We start from the raw sequence: 16,961 nt of genomic DNA, 5'->3' as shown, positions 1-16,961 counted from the left end.
GCAAGCGACCCCCGCGGGGGTGAGGGGGCGCCCCGGGGCGGGGGCGGTGCTGGCTGTGAAAGGGGAGGGGAGGGCGGGGTGATGCAGCGGTGGAGGCGGCTCGGCACCGAGCCACTGACCGCCCCCGCCCCTCCCCCTCCCCCTCCCCTCTCCCCGCCTCTCTCCGGCTCTGGTCCGCCACGCCGGACCCGCTCGCTCTACCGCGCTGCGCTGGGTCGGACACCAGGTCTGTGCGCCGCGGCTGAGCGCCCACTCGCCTGGCGGAAACAGCCGCGGAGGAACCAGCGGGGGCGGCGACGGGAGAGCTCGGCGGGAGCCGGAGGAGGTGGCAGGCGGGAGCCAAACCAGGAGACTGGGAGGCGGAATTCTGCTCGCGGCTCCGAGGCGCACGCTCCCTTAGCCAGGGATGGGTCCCGGCGCGGCCCAGTCCCTGCCCGGCCCGCCCGGCAAAGACTAACCTGCGATTCTCCACCGTCCTCTGGACGCCGCGATAGAGGGAGGCACGGACTGATTGCCAGTAGACCCAGGCGGGACCTCGCGTTCTGCGCTCCCAGCGCAACGCCCCCAGCCGGAACCGCGCCGGGCAGGCCAGCTAGGGATCGGGGCTGATTGGCGGCCGCTGGCGGCCGGGGAAGGGGGCGCCGCGCGGGGCCATGGCAGGTTCCGAGGCGTCCTAGCCGAAGCCCCAGCCCGATCCAAGCCCCCGCTGCCGTCACCGCCTCTCCGCGCCCGGGGCCCCGCCGCCGCGCCCCGCGCGGGAGATGGAACAGCGGAACCAGCTCGGCGCCCTCGGATACCTGCCGCCGCTGCTGCTGCTCTTCGTGGCCGATGGTGAGCGCGGGAACTTTGCTGCTTGGGGGCTCGGGGGCAGGGGGAGAGGGGGCGCGGGTTTCTGGCCAGGGTCACCAGAGCCAGCCCGCACGGGTCTCCAGGGCGCAGGAGGGGGAAGAGAAGGGGAAGTCTTCACGGTCTCCAGCCATCCCGGCGTGCAGCCCGGGCCGAAAGGGTAGGGGGAAGAGAGCGGCGAGGGGTCACCACCGTGGTGCGCACGGGTCATTCGGAGCGAGATCAGGACTCCAACTGCGGAGAGGCGACGTGCAGGGCGCGGGAGGTGGCCCGCCCCAGCCCAGCTCGAGTAGTGCGGCGGGCGCGGGGGATTAGCATGAGCCGCTGGTGGCGTCCCAGCCGACCCGGAGGAAAGCAGCCTGCGGCGGTAGCCAGTCTCTGCGGCCGCCCGGCAGAGCTCTAGCGAACTTTGCGGGCGCCTGGGCCACGCGTGAAGCCGCAGGATGGGAAGCACAAGGCCTTCGAGCTGGAGCCAAGCCTTTCGCTTCGGGTTGCCCCAGGCCCCCGCCCCGGAGTTGGTCACGCCTCTCCCCCCCCCCCCGCCCCCAGCTACATTTACGGAAGTCCCCAAAGATGTGACAGTACGGGAGGGAGACGACATCGAAATGCCCTGTGCATTCCGGGCTAGCGGAGCCACCTCGTATTCGCTGGAGATTCAGTGGTGGTACCTGAAGGAGCCACCCCGGGAGCTGCTGCAGGAGCTGGCGCTCAGCGTGCCCCGCGCCCGGAGCAAGGTACCCGGGCTCCCCAGGGCCCTGGGCAGGAAAGCAGAACAACGCCCTGCGGGGCAGCCCATATCTCACCCTCCCCACCTCCATTCCCGTGGCCTCTTCAACAACAGCAGTTGCCACCCCCAAAATCCTGTTCATTCATTCACTTCTCCAAAACCACTCCGGAAGTCCACACCTAGCCCCTGAAAAGCCACACCTCATCCAGCTCGTCTGCTCTTGCTGGCTGACTGCGCGCCCAGAGTCTGATGGGTGCTGGGTGCTGGAGGAAGATGGCTTTCCCTGCCCTCTGCCACTCTGAGGTCCCCAGAGTGCCAGGCCAAATGGTTATGCTCCTCTGGGTCAGGATTCCAGAGGCCAACAGAGCACCATGTACAGGAAAGCCCCCAGGTCACCTCCGGGGGGGGGGGGGCACAGCCACTGTGCCTTGTAACCTACAGTCTCTTAGGTACACCCTAGCACACGCATGCACACGCATACACACACACTTCCCCCTCTACCCACCTGGAGTTACTGCTCACATCTCCCACTGAGTCCTGTCCAGATATGCCAGCCCTTCCATCCTGTTTCTCATAGGGTTAGAAAGCCATAGCGGGGGGATGCACGCACGCGCGCGCGCGCGCACACACACACACACACACACACACACACACACGGTGGTGCTCCAGCCTCCCCTCTTCGGCCCGCAGGTGCGCTAGGGCAACCCTTCCTGGGCCAGGCACCATCCTTCGGTGCACGCCCAGCTTCCTTCCAGTAACTCTCCTGGAAACCCTGATGTCTTCCGTGCACGCAACAATCCTGCCACATCCAAGTGGTTTCAAGTCCCAGCCCACCCGCGGAGGGTCCCCTTGCCAGAGGCGCACCTGAGCTCCCTGAGCCTGAAGGCCGAGAGCCTGACGTCTCCCTCTCTCCCTCTTTGCATTTCAGGTAACGAATAAGGACGCAACTAAAATCAGCGTAAGTGTGGAGCCCAGCGTGGGCTGCGGGAGACCCCTGCTGGCCGCCTCGCGCCCCGCAGCGTCCTCCCTGTTGGAGCGGCTCAGCGCCGACCTCTGTGGGGACTTTCTTGCTCACAATGGTGGCTGCTTGGTGTGTACGGGCGCCATCTGTTGCCAGTAGCGGGATTAGTTTCTCTTTTGTGTAAATCGAGGGTCCCTAGCTTGCATCTCCTTCCTCCCCTCTGCACTCACCTGTACAACTCCCCTTCTTCCAGGTGCGCTCAGGCCCTGCCTGTCTGCCTGCATCCCCTCTTCTGGCACTTCTCCCCGCAACTGGGGCACCTGCTCCCTGGTGGGGTCCCTGCTCTGGCTGGTGGGCTGGGCCCCCAACCCCCACACACCCAGTACCCTCGCCCGCGGGGGTTGCAGGCCTCAGGTGGAAGTGCCAGGTGCTGTGGGGGCTCACGGGGGGTGGGCAGAGGCAGTCTTGCCAGGCTTCACAGAGCTGGGGTTGTGGGGGTTGTACTTCAGGGAGGAGACACGCCCAAGCTTTCCCAGAGGACGTGTGCAATTATCAGGGCCTGGAGACTTCCAGAGCCCCCTCCTGAGCTAGGTTCAGAGGTGAGGGTTCCCCGGGTGCAAGGTGAGGGCCACAAATCGGGTGCTTCCCCATGCACCCCCCTCCCCCAGGCCAGGGAGGTCGGGGGTGAGTACTTTGTGATTGGGAGCATCAGGCTGACCCCGCCAAGGGCAGGTTCATAAGTAGCAGAGGGCCGGGGGAGCCAGCTGCAGCCCCGGGTCCCTACCCTCTTGGGAGGGTGGAGGGTTAGCTATATAGGGCTAGGGGATGCGGGCAGGTAAACCTGCGCCCTCCGAGGGCACGGTGGTGGCTACCTGCGGACGCCACTCAGGCGCTCCAGGCTCTAGAAGGAAGGACTGTCAGTGTGTGTACATGTGGAGATGGACCGTGCTCTCTGTTCCCGCCCGTGAGGCCTTCGTTAGGATGGCGGGGGACGCGGGACACAACGCAGTGGGAAGGGCCACCCTGGGTCCAGTCACGGTTGGGAGCCCCATGCCCCTGGGGATACAGGGGCGGAAGGAAAGCTGGGTCCCGTTGCCGGGCACAGCTCGGCGGGGCAGGCGGAGGGGCGCAGGGGCGCAATGGGGGTCGTGGGCGGCCTGCGCCTCGCGGCCTCCGACCCCAGCCCGCTCTCTCGCAGACCGTGCGCGTCCAGGGCAATGACATCTCGCACCGGCTGCGGCTCTCCGCCGTGCGGCAGCAGGACGAGGGCGTGTACGAGTGCCGCGTGGCCGACTATGGCGACGACGACACGCAGGAGCACGCGGCGCAGGCGCTGCTGCGCGTCCTCTCGCGCTTCGCGCCGCCCAACCTGCAGGCTGCCGAGGCCGTGTCCCACATTCAGAGCAGCGGCCCCCGTCGCCACGGCCCCGCCAGCGCCTCCAGCGCCAACCACATGGGCGCCACCCGCTCCTCTGCGGGCCGCACCACCTCCGAGCCCAGCCACGGCGACAGAAGCCAGTCTCCAGAGAGCCCTCCTGCCGCCCGCGGCCCCGCCGCTGCCCCCACAGCCCCCACGGCCCACACAGCCACCACCCCCGTGGGCGCTGCCGCTGCTGCTTCGTCAGCATCGCTGCCTCCGGGCCAGGCGGTCCTTCTGCGCCAGAGGCACGGCTCCGGTAAGGGGGGCGCGGAGAGGAGACGCGCTGGCGTGGATGCGGGATGACGCTGCGGGGGGCGGGGAGGCTGGGCTCGGTCACCTTCGCCTGCGTCCTCGTGGTAGTTGGTAGCTTGGGTGCCCCAGACGCGTGTCCGGCAGCCTCCCTGCGGCTCTCTTCGCTGTTTTCCGGCCTTGACTCTTGGCTGCTAGGCGCATTCACGAGCTGCGTTTCTGGGCGCGGGAGGTGGCGTGTGCCGAGCGGTCTCTGGAGGCGGGAGGTGTGTGTCTGGTTGCTGCCCGACTCAGCAGAACAGACTGTCCGAGCAGCATGGAGGGGTCCTGCTGGGGGGCCTCTGCTGTCTCTGTGGGCATGCGCGAGGGTCTCAGACGCAGGCTGTGCTCCACGGGGGTCGGTGGGGTCTGTGCGGGCCCGGCTCCCCCAGCCGACTGGGAAGTTTCTAGCCTCCATGTTCACGTAAGGTAACACTAGCTGCCGTCACTAACAAGCCCCAAAATGCCAGTAGCGGAACACAAATGAAGTTCCTGCTCTGGACAGGGGGGTGCAGTGGCTCCGTTCCAGGCAGGCATTCAGGGACGGAGGCTGACAGAGACTCTACCATCTCCAACAAGTGGCTCCCACGGCCACTCTGGGCACCGCCATGCAGCCAACAGATAGGGGAAGAGAGGCCACATTGAATACAGTTCGTCGATTTCTTTCTTACACATTCAGAAGCGTTCCAAGCCTGTGTCATTCTTGGAAGACAGAGAACAGCGACTCCCGTCATCCTGGGAGGACTGCAGCTCCCTCTGGGAAAAGCTGGTGCAGAGAATGAGTGAACGGTGAGGCGAGTTTTTAAGGCCCAGGCTGAAAAGTGGTCAGTGTGACTTCCACCCTAGTTCGTTGACCAGGACACAGTCACCTTGGCCTGCGCGGCTGCAAGGCCGGCTGGGAAATGTAGTCCTCGCCTGGTCATGGTGAAAAGGTAGCGTGACTCTTCGGGGAGGTTAGCCATCTCGTCTTAGCACGCAGTAGGTGCACTGGAAAGTGCTAAGAGACAGGCAGGGTGGTTAGCAGACTTGGTGCTGCCTGGTGAAGGACAGGCCCCTCTGTGCCGGCCCCTTGGGCCCCAGCAGGTAAACGCACGTGCCCCTCAGCTGGAACATTCCTGTGGGCAACGCAGAGGCTTTGGAGGGCAGGTGTGCGAGCGCGGCCTCCACCCCTTCCCAGCTGTGTGACGGTGGGCACGTGGCTTCGCGTCTCCGACTGGGCTTCTCCACCTGGAACCTGCCCTTGTGGGGAGCTCAGGGTGGCAGCGGCTGTGTGAGTGTGCATTACTGGCACCACGGTCACTGCCTGCGCTGGCAGAGGGCAGGGGAAGGAAATATGGCTGAGTGGTTGGCAGGGGAGGCCAGGCCGTGGCGGCAGCTGGGGCTGAGAAAGGCTTTCACCAAGGAAGTGCTCTGGGATGGAGAGACCTTGGGGAGGGAACTTGGTGGTGCTCACGAAAGTGTTCCTGAGGCCAAAGTCAGGACTCCTTCCTGCTGCGTCTCCCCTCCTCCAACCAGAGCTTGAGCCCCGAGCCCAGCCACACCGACCCAGCCCCCTGGCATGGCTGGCCAGATCTCCGTCTCCAGGCTGGCCACGGGGCAGCTCATTCCTGAGACAGGGATCCCACCCATGGAGGGTGGCCAGGACAGTGTCTGTCATTCTGAGAGACCTTGGGATCCCTCAGGGTAGCTCAGTTCTGACACTGCAGGGCCTATGACCCCCCAGCAGCTGCGGCACCTTCCTGCACACATAGATCAGAGCCCCAGCCCTTCCCTGGAATGGGGACATCATATTCACTTCCTTCCAGCAAGTGCAGCAAGCTGCCCAGTCACCAGGGCTGACTGGGCAGTGGTAGAGGGGTTTGCTGGCCTCTAAGGTCTCTATCACCCCAAAACCCTTTCCAGCTCCTAAATAGGCCAGAACCCATACAGACCTGTCTCAGAGAGAAGCCCAGGTTTTCCTCCAGCTCCCGCTGGGAGCCCAGGAGGGCAGGCCCTGTGCTGGGCGAGCAGAAAGCCTGTGCCCTCTGCTTCCTGGGTGGCACCCTTGGGGTAGCCACTGTGCTGGGAGGCACCTCTGCGTCCCACCGTGGGTGTGCAGAAGTGGGTCTGATGACTTCTAATCTGTAAACATTCCCGAATGGCCATGACCCAAGGAAGGAACAATGCCTTCTTCAGCATCCCGTTTCACCCCGCCCCCAAAGGCGCCCGGGGCTGGGGGCTGTTGATGCGTGAAGCCTGCAGACCGCGTCCAGGTGACACTGATAAGCCTTCCAGGGGGCCATGTCGGTGAGCAGCCCCAGTCCTGCTGAGCATCCCTGGGCCAGAGAGGGGGCTCAGGGAGGCTTGCCTCTCCCAGCCCCAGGTCTGAGCAGTGCAGAGGGGACAGGACCAGGGGCGACCATTGCCACTTGGTTTACACACAAGAGTGTTTGCAGAGAGTACCCGTCCAAGCAGACGGCACGTTCAAACAGGGTCACAGGGGAGAGGTGATGAGCATCATTTTTAAAGGTGTGGCCGAAGTTAGGACAGGCCAGAAAAGGTGCGTGCGCACCCACGGCCAGCAGCTAGCTGTTGCTGGGAGCAAGGGGAGGAAGGAGGTAGCAGAACCCAGAGAGGCTGGCCTGCTGGGAGCTATGGCCTTGTGGAGGGACACAGCCAGCCCTCTGCAGCCCAGCGAAGGCCTCACTCTGCTCCTGCCCTCCTGCCCCTGTCTGGCCTCCCTCTGGGAGCTGTGGGCAAGGGCACCTGGGTGGTGGAGGCGCCCCCAGGGCTCAGGGCGGAATAGAAGACAGTGAATGGTGGATCTGGGGAGCACCAGGGAACACCCCAGCTCCCAGAGCAAGGAGGGCAGATTCCATCCCACCCCAACTCTGGGCCAAACCCAGAGCTGAGCTCCTAATGAACAAGGTGGTTGCAGGCCTGGGCCAGGTGGACGCGCCAGCCCCAGCCCATCTCCCCAGATGTCACCTGTTAAGCGATGGCTCCTGGGAGGAAGTCAGAAGTCCCGGACCAGGCTATGTTGCTGCTCCGCTTTTCAAGTGAGCTGCTTCAGTAATGCCGGGTCAGGGGTTGGGGTGGGGGGCGCTTTCATGAGGCCCCACCCTTCAGCTATTGCTCAGCTCTGCCAGAAAACCCTTCCTCTGCCCCAAATGTGCCAAAAGCAGCTAGGCGCATATTTTGCACTAAAAGTTTATATGCAAAAACTCATTCATTTCACATCTCAATTGTCAAGAGACATTTTGATGTTTGTGCTTAAAAATAACATGAGCTGGATGAGCACAGCAGAGCGAGCGCGGGAGATGGGGCCCCTTCTTCTCCGCATCTATAAATCTGGCTCCTAATTAATCTGAAGGCTGACCTATTTTTCATGAGCAATTTGTTGCTGGTTACCATTTCTAGGAAAAAAAGAGAAAACACAAAACAGGGTACCATCCAGACAAACCCTTTAAACCCAGAAAGGCACCAAGATGAAGCCAAGATCGGCCTCTGAGAACACCGTTTGCCACCGAAGGGCCTGTGTGTTGGCAAGAGGCGCCCCCCTCTGCAGGGCGCTTGGGATCAGATCTGTGGCTTGCGAACCTCTAATTAGCCTTGGGCTCTGGCTCCAAGGAGAGGCCCCCGGGCCCCCGCAGGGAGCCCGCTGGATGGGGCACCGGCTGCCTGGTGCCACACGGAGATGGGTTCTCAGTATTTCAATTAACAATGAGAGAAAGACGGCCAAGGCCACGGGGGTGCTGGCATTAGAGGAGCTGTTACTGTGGGAGTCATCAAGGAGAGCCTCCTTGGGCATCACCATGGCAACCGTAAACCATGCGCCCAGGGGGCTCCGATCGAGGTGAAGGCCCTCACTCTGACCCTTGCCCCCAGCGGACGTTGTACAGTGCGCCAGGCACAGACAGCCACCTGCCCTCCCCATCTCCCCGGACCCGCAAGGACCTGAAAATCACCGCCTTAAATAAACAGTCGTTCTTCCCTCAAACTCTGATGTCATTGGAGGATCGTGGTTAAAGAGAAAGTAAATCTGTCAGGAATTGCCCGAGAAAAGAGAGCCCCTGAGGGAAACAAGGAAATAATTTTATACAGAAAACGGCCAGGCCACACAACCGGAGAGAGGTGCCGCCCTCAGCCCTGACAACAGCCAACAGGGGTGACTACCAGCCACATGCCATCTCCTCATCTGGGCTGCCATGAACGGCAGCCACAGACCCAGGACAGAGCCATCTGTGTCAGCCCCTAACCAGCTGAGGCAATCGGAGGAGGCTTCCTATAGGTGGTGTGATTTCAGGGATCTTTGTCTTCCTGCTCAGGTCAGTCCTGGGAACGTTTCTGAAAGCCTCACCTCTTCCCCTCAACCCTGTACCCCATGGAATGAGAAAGTCACACCAAATACAGTGGCCTTTGTCCATCTCTGAGTGGTCAGGTCACGGCGAAGCCATTCTCTCAGCAGCAGGGAGACCCCAAATTAAGGACAAAACAGTTGCTCTATGGACTGTAACTGATAAATAATGATACGGAAGTTGCCTTTTACTGAGCACTTAGTGAGTGCCCTGTGCAAGTTTCCCTCTCTCTGCAGTCCTACCTGATCCCTCTTGCCCTGTTCATCACACAGCGCCCTCCCGGGTCTCAGAGCCCTTCTGGCGGGGTGGCAGCCCCCACCAGATGAGTGGAGAGCCAGCCTTTCTAAATGTCACCAGGAGCCAGACCCAGCAAGAAGCGTCTCATTAAACCCGCCAGGTGCACTTTTTAAAGCTCTGAATGTGGAGGCTTCCCAGGCCTCCGTGGGGACAGCCGTAGTCAGGCACCTCTGTAATGCGATATTGATTGGTTCTGCCCCGTGTGGACAGAGGCAAAGGCTCGGCTGTGGCCCAAACGCCTGAGCTTTACGGGAGACGCAGGCTTGCTTTAAAACACCTTTGCAGCCCAGAGGGAAAAAGTGTCTTTTCTGTCCCCAGTGCCTTGCTGACTTGTCTTGGAAACTTATCCAAAGCAGCGAGAAGCTTCCCCTTGTCTTACATAAGGGCTGCAGGCAGGGTGAGGTGACAGGCAAACGGGCCAGCACCAGGAACTGCCAGTCCCCACTCGTCCTGCTAACCCTCGGCGCCGGCACTCCTGGGAAGCCTGCAGTCATGCCAGGGCACATGACCCAATGTGGCCTCTTCTGGGTTAGGGTTTTGCTGCCGCTGGGCAGTGAGCCGTGGAAGTAGCTCCCGGGGGGGTGCGCAGCCATCCAGCGAGGGTGCGAACCTGAGCCTGCAGGTCTCAGCGCTTTCCCCCACCATCCGCTGGCCCGTGGGCCCTGCCCCATGCAGCTCAGATGTGACCGCTCAGCCAGAAGGGCTGGCATGTCTACGAAGGTCAGCTGTCTGCAGGGTCTCCCCTGAGAGCACCCAGTGAAGGGCGAGGCCCAGGGGAGCAACCCTGAAAGGCCAGTCCTCCCAGGGGCTGCCGACTGCATGGGGGAGACAGAGCACAAACCCCAGGGACGCCGAGGACAGTCTGGGAGGGAGCTCGGCTCCCCGCCCTTCCGACCAGCTCGCTCTCCTCCCGGCGTTTCCAGTCCTCCTTGCTGCTCAGCGAACCGGCCCCGAACGCCAACGAACTTCCCCGTCTGGGCCTTCCAGGAGCTCCGGCCGCCCAGAATCATACCCAGTCCGTGACTTCCTGGGCACCACGCCGCTCACCTCCCACACCATCCAACCGGATTTGACCTCTGACCCTTCACCAGCTCCTGCATCTGTTGTCACCTGAATGTCACCAGTGCCCACACCAGAGAGTAAGTGGCAGGACCAGGCAGGCCACAGAGGGAGCTGAGCTCTGCACAGGGCCTGGCGCCCAGGAGACACTCACTAGATGCCGGCTCTCGTCGTGGGCATCACTCATGGGGCTGGGGGCCGCTCCCGATGCTTCAGCCTGAGACGTCGCACTGAGACCTCGCTCCACACGTGCTGTGAGCGTGGAGCATGAGGACACGGAAGGAAGTGATGGCCTCCCCGAGAGAAAGTGATGTCAGGCTGCAAAAGGCTGGGCACCCCTGAGCCATTTCTTCTTTACGGTTTTATGTATTCATTTTTACAGAGGGGGGAGGGAGGGACAGAGAGAGAGAGAGAGACATTGCTCAGCTGCCTCCCGCACGTGCCTCAACCAGGGGACCGGGCCTGCAACCCAGGCATGTGCCGTGCCCAGGAATCGAACCTGCGGCCTTTTGCTTTGCAGGACGATGCCCAACCCACTGACCACACTGGCCAGGGCTCTCTGTGCCATTTCAAGGGGGAGGGTAACAAGTGGGGAAGATGCCACAGCCTGTCCTTGCCTGGAGGTGGCTGTTTGCCATGAGTCGGGCACTCAGTGAGCAAGGACAAGTTCGTCCTGGCTCCTCGTGTCCCACCTGCAAACAACACCACCCTACTCGTGGGCCTGGCTGTGCGTGTACCTGTGTGGGGCCTGGTCACCTGCACTGCTGAGCGGGCTGCCTTCTGCAGGGGCCGTGGCCGTGGGGAGGAGGGCCCCTTGGCTGTGGTGCTGAGATTGGAGAGGGGGCCAGAGGGGAGGGGCTGCGGGGAGTTCGAGTTAGAGACAGTGCCCCAGCCTAGAGCTGGCAGGATGGGCACGCTGTTTGGCTAGATGGGCGGGTAGGAGAATCCATCCATAGCTGCGGGTGAGAGAAGGGATGGAGAGGAGATTGGACGGCTGAGAGGGCCGGGTGGGGGAGGGGTGACGGGGTAGAAGAAGGGTGAGCTGGATGCAGCTGGAACGGGGGTGGGACGTGCGCACTGGGTCCTGCAGGTGTGCTGCTCGCTCAGCCCAGGTCTCCCGGGAAGAAGGCCCGGGGGAAGGTCCTGGCCTGTGGCTCACCCCAGAAGTACCCCCTACCCTGCCTTGCAGTGGCCCCCCCATCCCTCCTGGTGCGGGTGGGAGCAGGGGCCCCCTTTCTCTGCTGGACACCGGGTACTCTGGCGACTGCAGCCGGGCCGAGATTGGATGATGATTATCCGTGTTAAAGTTCGTGTGGATACACTTTTCCAAGCATGTAACAAATTAAGTCTCCAGGTGGGCAGATGAATCACTGTATTCGCATTAAGGACTAATGTAGCCAGAATACACAAGGCAATAATAATTCATAATGCTGCCCAGTCTGCAGAGTCACGGTGTCATGCGTGGCTGGTCCTAGGATGCTCCTGGGCGCTAATTCTATTTAATGAGCACATGTTATGGAATTATCATAGCAGTATCCCTGGGCAATTAAAATATGTTCACCTTTTGAGTTACATTGTGTTTCTAAAGACAAGTCCTTGGTGCGGAACAGAAAGAAAGATCCAGGCACCCTCCAGGCAGAAGAGCTGCTGCGTGCTGGTCGCTGGTTGCCGGGACCCTAGCCATTCCTCCCTGGGCCTCGGGCCTCCGGCTGTCTTTCCTACCAGGCTTGGTGGGTAGCAGATCTGCCGAGCAGGACGGCAGCCTGAGGCCTGGACCGCGCGCCCAGCTGCCTCCATGGAGCAGGCACTGAGTGATGCCCCCTGTTTGCCTAACTGGAGAGATCTGGGGCACGTCTTACTTTGAGGGACACAGAGGCCAGTAAGGGGGTGAGTTGAATATCAATGGGCCTATCACGGAGGAGCAGGGTGCCTGCATTTGAAAGTCTGTGAGATGGGCACCCTGGCACTGTAGTGCCCCCTGGTCCATGAGTTTCAGATCCAGAACAGGCCCTGGACAGCCTCCTGTGAGTGGTTCCCAAACGAGGCATTTTGGAACCCTGGGCCCCCAGCCCCACCCCCAGCTTCACACGGGGCACTTCTGTTCCGAGTGGTTTCAAATATGGGGGTTCCAGGCAGCGGTTAGCTTGAAAAGGGGCTTGTACTGCTTCACTGGATTCAAAAGCAACCGATAAGAGTCTAGATATGTATATATATACAAATATATCTAAGTATACAAAGTACCTAAAGCATCTAACGACATTTTTATTTTTTAAAAAAAGATACATATGAAGCCACTTTCTGAGGGAAGAATCTGACATGGTTTAAGAGCAGCACGTGCTCAATAAAACAAGCCTTTTTAGGGAAGAAATGGGCAAGAAGGGGAAATGGAAGTGGAATAGTGGGATGTGTTTGAGAGCTTAGATGCGGAGACGTGTGCGCAGGGTCTGAGACAGTGAAAGGTGACATCGCTGTGACAGCGATGGGCCCACAGCTGGCTCGTATCTGGGATCAGCTTCATCTGTGACGCCCGGTGCCCTCCCTGGGGACGTGGGAGCTAGGCTCACACCCGCTCATTTTGCAGGTGTTTCGGAGCATTGCGGGGTGCAGGCAGGGAGCTTGGGGGCAGGGATGCGGGCCCTCCTGTGCTTACCCCCCGGGGAAGACACGGGTCAAAGGGGAGACACACACAGGGCAGCTCCAATTTGGCCCGGAAACAGAACTTGGTCTGGAGGTCCTCGGACAGGCCTCTGCCCAGGGGAGTCTCGATGTGGCAGGGGTGGGCCTGGGGCAAAGGGGGCATCTAGCCAGGGGACAGCATGAGCCAGGCCTGGAGGCCAGGAGGGAGTGTGGGGACAGACCAGGCACCCTGTCCCCGGGGTGGGGTCAGGAAGAGCATCCAGCACTGGAAGAGCCTGCAGTCCCAGGGCACCGTGCTCAGCCACGACCTCGGTGGACACGGGCCACCCGGGGGCTTGCCTGCAGCCCCGGGAGCCAGCTGCCCGGGGGCCGCGCCCAGCCCCGAGGGACCCCCACCTGTCCGCTCCCTCGCGCCCCGCTTCCCACATGCGGGCTGCCGGGTTCTCGTGAGTCAGGCGTTAGCTCACCCTGCCGTTCTCTGGTCCCCGCAGGCACCGGGCCCACCTACGCCACAGACCCGCTCCTGTCCCTGCTCCTGTTAGTTCTGCATAAGCTCCTCGGCCAGCTGGTGGGACACTGACCGGCCCTGCGTCCTGAGCGTGCGCACCTCCGCGGGGCCGCACTGCCTGCCTGCACCCCGGGCGAGGACAGTGTCGCCAGATGGACGCAGAGAGACAGAGAAGCATGACCGAGTCCACGTGGAAAACAAATAAACCATATTTCGGGGGAAGTTATGCAAATGTAGAACAGCTGAAGTAATGCATCCAGTTTCCAAAGGAGGGGGAGGTCGGCCCGCGCCGCCTGAGCCCAGGGTCAACGCGTCTCCGCTTCTGCGTACTTTTCTTTTCCCAACTTCGCCTCCAGGTCTTCATTTTGCACGAACAGTTGAGCCACTACCTTTAGGGTACGACATAAAAATGTTGGGTCACAACCTTTCTGACAAAGCAAAATATTTTCAGTAGATTATTGTGTTTAGGAATTTCTTTTCATTTCCTTTTGTCTTTGAAGGCTTACCTTTTTTATTAAGTAAATTATTTCTTTTGAAACATTTTGATTAAAAAAAGATACATCTTATCATAATTAAAATTCACTGTCAATAATATTTATTTTTAAATAAACATTGGAAACAAGGTCAGACACTTGTTTATACACTGTATTGTATATTGCTGAACAACAGTTGAATAAAAAACGACTTTGAAATAAGCTTCCCACAGGCATGCATGGATGGTAAGCCTCGGGGCGTCCTTTTCCTTGAGGCCAGTCCAGGGCACCTGGCTGAGGCCACACTGCAGACAGGAGTGCTCCGGGCCTCCCCTAGGGACAGGGGACCTCAGCGAGCCAAGAGTGACAGGACCCCCAGCCAGGGTCCTGAAGGAGAGGGTTTGCTGGGAAGAGGGGTGATGTTAGTGGAGTGAGCCTTTCCCCTTCCGCTTTAATGAGCCCACCCATTTGCCCGAGGGGAGGTTTTCCATCAGGTGTATTTATTTACTGTTACTAACGTCACGGCTGGCTGGAGGGGAAATTTGGGGCCGACATGGTGCGTCTAGAGATTGCTCCAGCCTCTGAAACGCGTGTGCTTGGGGCAGGCCACGCGTCTGAAAGGGACAGACACGCCTTGGGGGCTGTCAGTCTTCATCCCCTGACAGGGCCGCATTCCATAGCCAGATCCCGTGGGTTGGTTCCAAAGCCAGCGAGTTTGGAAACCCGCCTGCCTGTCATTGAGCTTTGCTCTCCAACACCCGTGCCTCCTGGGCCGGCTCCGGGTTAGGACTGCGCCTCCCGGCGCCCGTGTGTCGGCTCTGGCCCGTCAGCTGTGCACAGAATGGGCAGGCGGGACTCCAGTCCAGGCGTTTGGCTGCCAGTGCAAGACCCAGGCTTCCTTGTTCTCTGATAGGACCAGGCGACAAGCAACGTTCACCGCTGTAAGGATTGGGCGGCCCGAGTCCCGCTTCCACGGCGCACAGAGCCTCCCCTGCTGACCAGCGCCGGAACTGCAGCACCACCGGGGCGCGCGCGCACACACCCGCCTGGGCTGCGGGATCCGCTGCGCCCGGGGCGGCTGCACCTGGTGCCGCTCAGTATCGCAATCCTGCCCGCCTGCCTGCTCCGGCGAGGACCGCGGTACTCCCCTGGGGAAAGAGAAAAGACAGGTGCCTCTGGACCGTGCCGCCTGCGCAGAGGCCCCCAGTGTGGAGCTGACGGCGGGGCGGCTGTTTCTGGCGGACACATTACGGTGTCTCACGTTTCATTTCCATCGATCAGCTCCAATCGAGCTGTAAATTTAATCATTTCGTCTGGTGATGGTGGGTCTGTCCAGAAGGGTCATCTCTTTTTATAGTTAACTCAATACAGCTGTGGGCTAACGTCAAGTTGAATACACGCCCTCTGCGCTTGAAATGAATAAGGCTCTTCACCGGTGCCAGGTGGCGTGGAGACCACGTGCCAGTGATGGGCTGGCCTTGTGCCAGACCACGCCAGGGACGGGGCTGGGGAGCCATTTCCCTTCATACAAGCCGGGCCGGTCAGCCAGGCTTCTGCCCGGGAGCGACGGGCTGGTACTCTGCTCAGGTGGGCAGGAGCCACGGGACGCGGTGCACCGCCCACGGGGGGAGGAGCCACGGGACCCGGTGCACCGCCCACGGGGGAGGAGCCATGGGCCCCTGTGTACCGCCCACGGGGGAGGAGCCACGGGACCCGGTGCACCGCCCACAGGGGGGAGGAGCCACAGGCCCCGGAGCACCGCCCACGGTGGGAGGAGCCACAGACCTCAGTGTACCGCCCACGGGGGAGGAGCCACGGGACGCGGTGCACCGCCCACGGGGGAGGAGCCATGGGACCCGGTGCACCGCCCACGGGGGGAGGAGCCACGGGACCCGGTGCACCGCCCACGGGGGAGGAGCCATGGGCACCTGTGTACCGCCCACAGAGGGGAGGAGCCACGGACCCCGTTGCACCGCCCATGGGAGGGAGGAGCCACAGACCCCGGAGCACCGCCCACAGGGTAGGAGCCATGGGCCCCTGTGTACCGCCCACGGGGGAAGGAGCCACGGACCCCGGAGCACCGCCCACAGGGGGGAGGAGCCACAGACCCCAGTGCACCGCCCACAGAGGGGAGGAGCCACGGACCCCGTTGCACCGCCCACGGGGGGAGGAGCCACGGGCCTGGTGCACCGCCCACGGGGGGAGGAGCCACGGGCCTGGTGCACCGCCCACGGGGGGGAGGAGCCACGGGCCTGGTGCACCGCCCACGGGGGGAGGAGCCACGGGCCTGGTGCACCGCCCACCGGGAGAGGAGGCAGGTGTGCTGTGTTGTGCGGCTCTCCAGCTGCCCCTGGCTCTGCGCAGACAGAGGAACGGATCCTGAGGTCTCCTCCTAGGGACCAGGGATTTCGGGAAGGAAATCGTGGATGAGGCTGGTCACGTTCCCTTAAGTGGGATCTTGACTCCCTCAAACAGAAGTGCATGGAAGTCAGACTGAGGCCGGGGACAATTAGGGTCCACAGGAGGCCACAGCAAAGCCCTCTGACCCCCACGGACCAGCGTTCCTGCTGGTTCAGTGCCGTGGACTTGAAGGAGGAAGCAGCCAGGTGCGCACCTGCGGTTCCACACGCGGGCTTCTGGGCACCTGGGCGCATGCTCCCTGGGGTCCCCCATGCGGCACGCCAAGTTAAGGACAAAGAGTGGGGAGCCTGCATGGAGTGTCAGGGGCACACAAATCAGGAGGGACAAGCACCCCCCACAAACAAAGCCACGGACTCCAACTAACCACCCAAAGCGCGTTTTCCTCTGGATTTTATTCTCGGCCCAGGCCCACAGCAGAGAGAAGTTCAAGGACAAAGCAGTGCACAGTGGGCGGCTCAGAAGCTCCAGTCCCAGCCTGTGAGGACGGCCCGCTGGCTGTGGATCAGCATTGCCACCAACACCAAAGCCAGGGGGCAGGAGGGGCGTGGGGAGATGACGCGGGCCCACGCCACCCCAGCCGCAGGCCCAACGAGAGCGAGAGGGAGGCGAGCTCAGCGTGCTGGGGAGTAAGCCAGGCACCCCACGGGAAGGGCCCTGCAGGGTGCAGTCCCTTCCGGTGGGCGGCCCTTCGTGTGGCTGACCCACGTGGGTCTTTCAGGCAGCACACAGCAGCTGGCCCCAGAGAGTGCAGACTCCATGCCTCCTGACAAGCCGACCACTCCTGGTCCCCGCCGCCCCTCCTCGCGCAGGTACACAGTCTGTGAGCACCTGCGGGCAGGGCAAACCCACCAGCACTCGGGGCGGGTCTGTCTCCGTCCCGCCCCGCCCCCACAGCCTCTGACCTTGCAGGAGGCCCCGCCAATCAGAGCGCAGAGGGCGGCGGAGCAGGGGCACGCGCACCAGGCTCCCATCCCCAAGCTGGTAATC

General features: G+C 61.9%; 1 protein-coding gene across 2 annotated transcripts; it reads left to right on the top strand.

Moving 5' to 3' along the window:
• The first annotated feature begins 223 nt into the window (after positions 1-223).
• VSTM2B (V-set and transmembrane domain containing 2B) lies at positions 224-13,743 on the top strand. 2 transcript variants are annotated; one of them, XM_090259621.1, is made up of 5 exons: positions 224-831; positions 1,396-1,580; positions 2,502-2,531; positions 3,733-4,210; positions 13,064-13,742. In XM_090259621.1, the coding sequence occupies exons 1-5, from the start codon at positions 762-764 to the stop codon at positions 13,150-13,152; spliced, it is 852 nt and encodes a 283-aa protein (XP_090115747.1). In that variant the 5' UTR covers positions 224-761; the 3' UTR covers positions 13,153-13,742. The 2 variants fall into 2 exon arrangements, with proteins under 2 accessions (XP_090115747.1, XP_090115748.1); XM_090259622.1 differs by lacking the exon at positions 2,502-2,531 and having other exon boundaries at positions 13,064-13,743.
• Positions 13,744-16,961: the final 3,218 nt, after the last annotated feature.

The sequence above is a fragment of the Furipterus horrens genome, unplaced genomic scaffold (assembly GCF_987537825.1).
Source record: "Furipterus horrens unplaced genomic scaffold, mFurHor1.1.pri manual_scaffold_13, whole genome shotgun sequence".
Classification (NCBI taxonomy): Eukaryota; Metazoa; Chordata; class Mammalia; order Chiroptera; family Furipteridae; genus Furipterus; species Furipterus horrens.
Note: the sequence above shows the minus strand (reverse complement) of the source record. Positions and strands in the feature narration are given on the sequence as shown.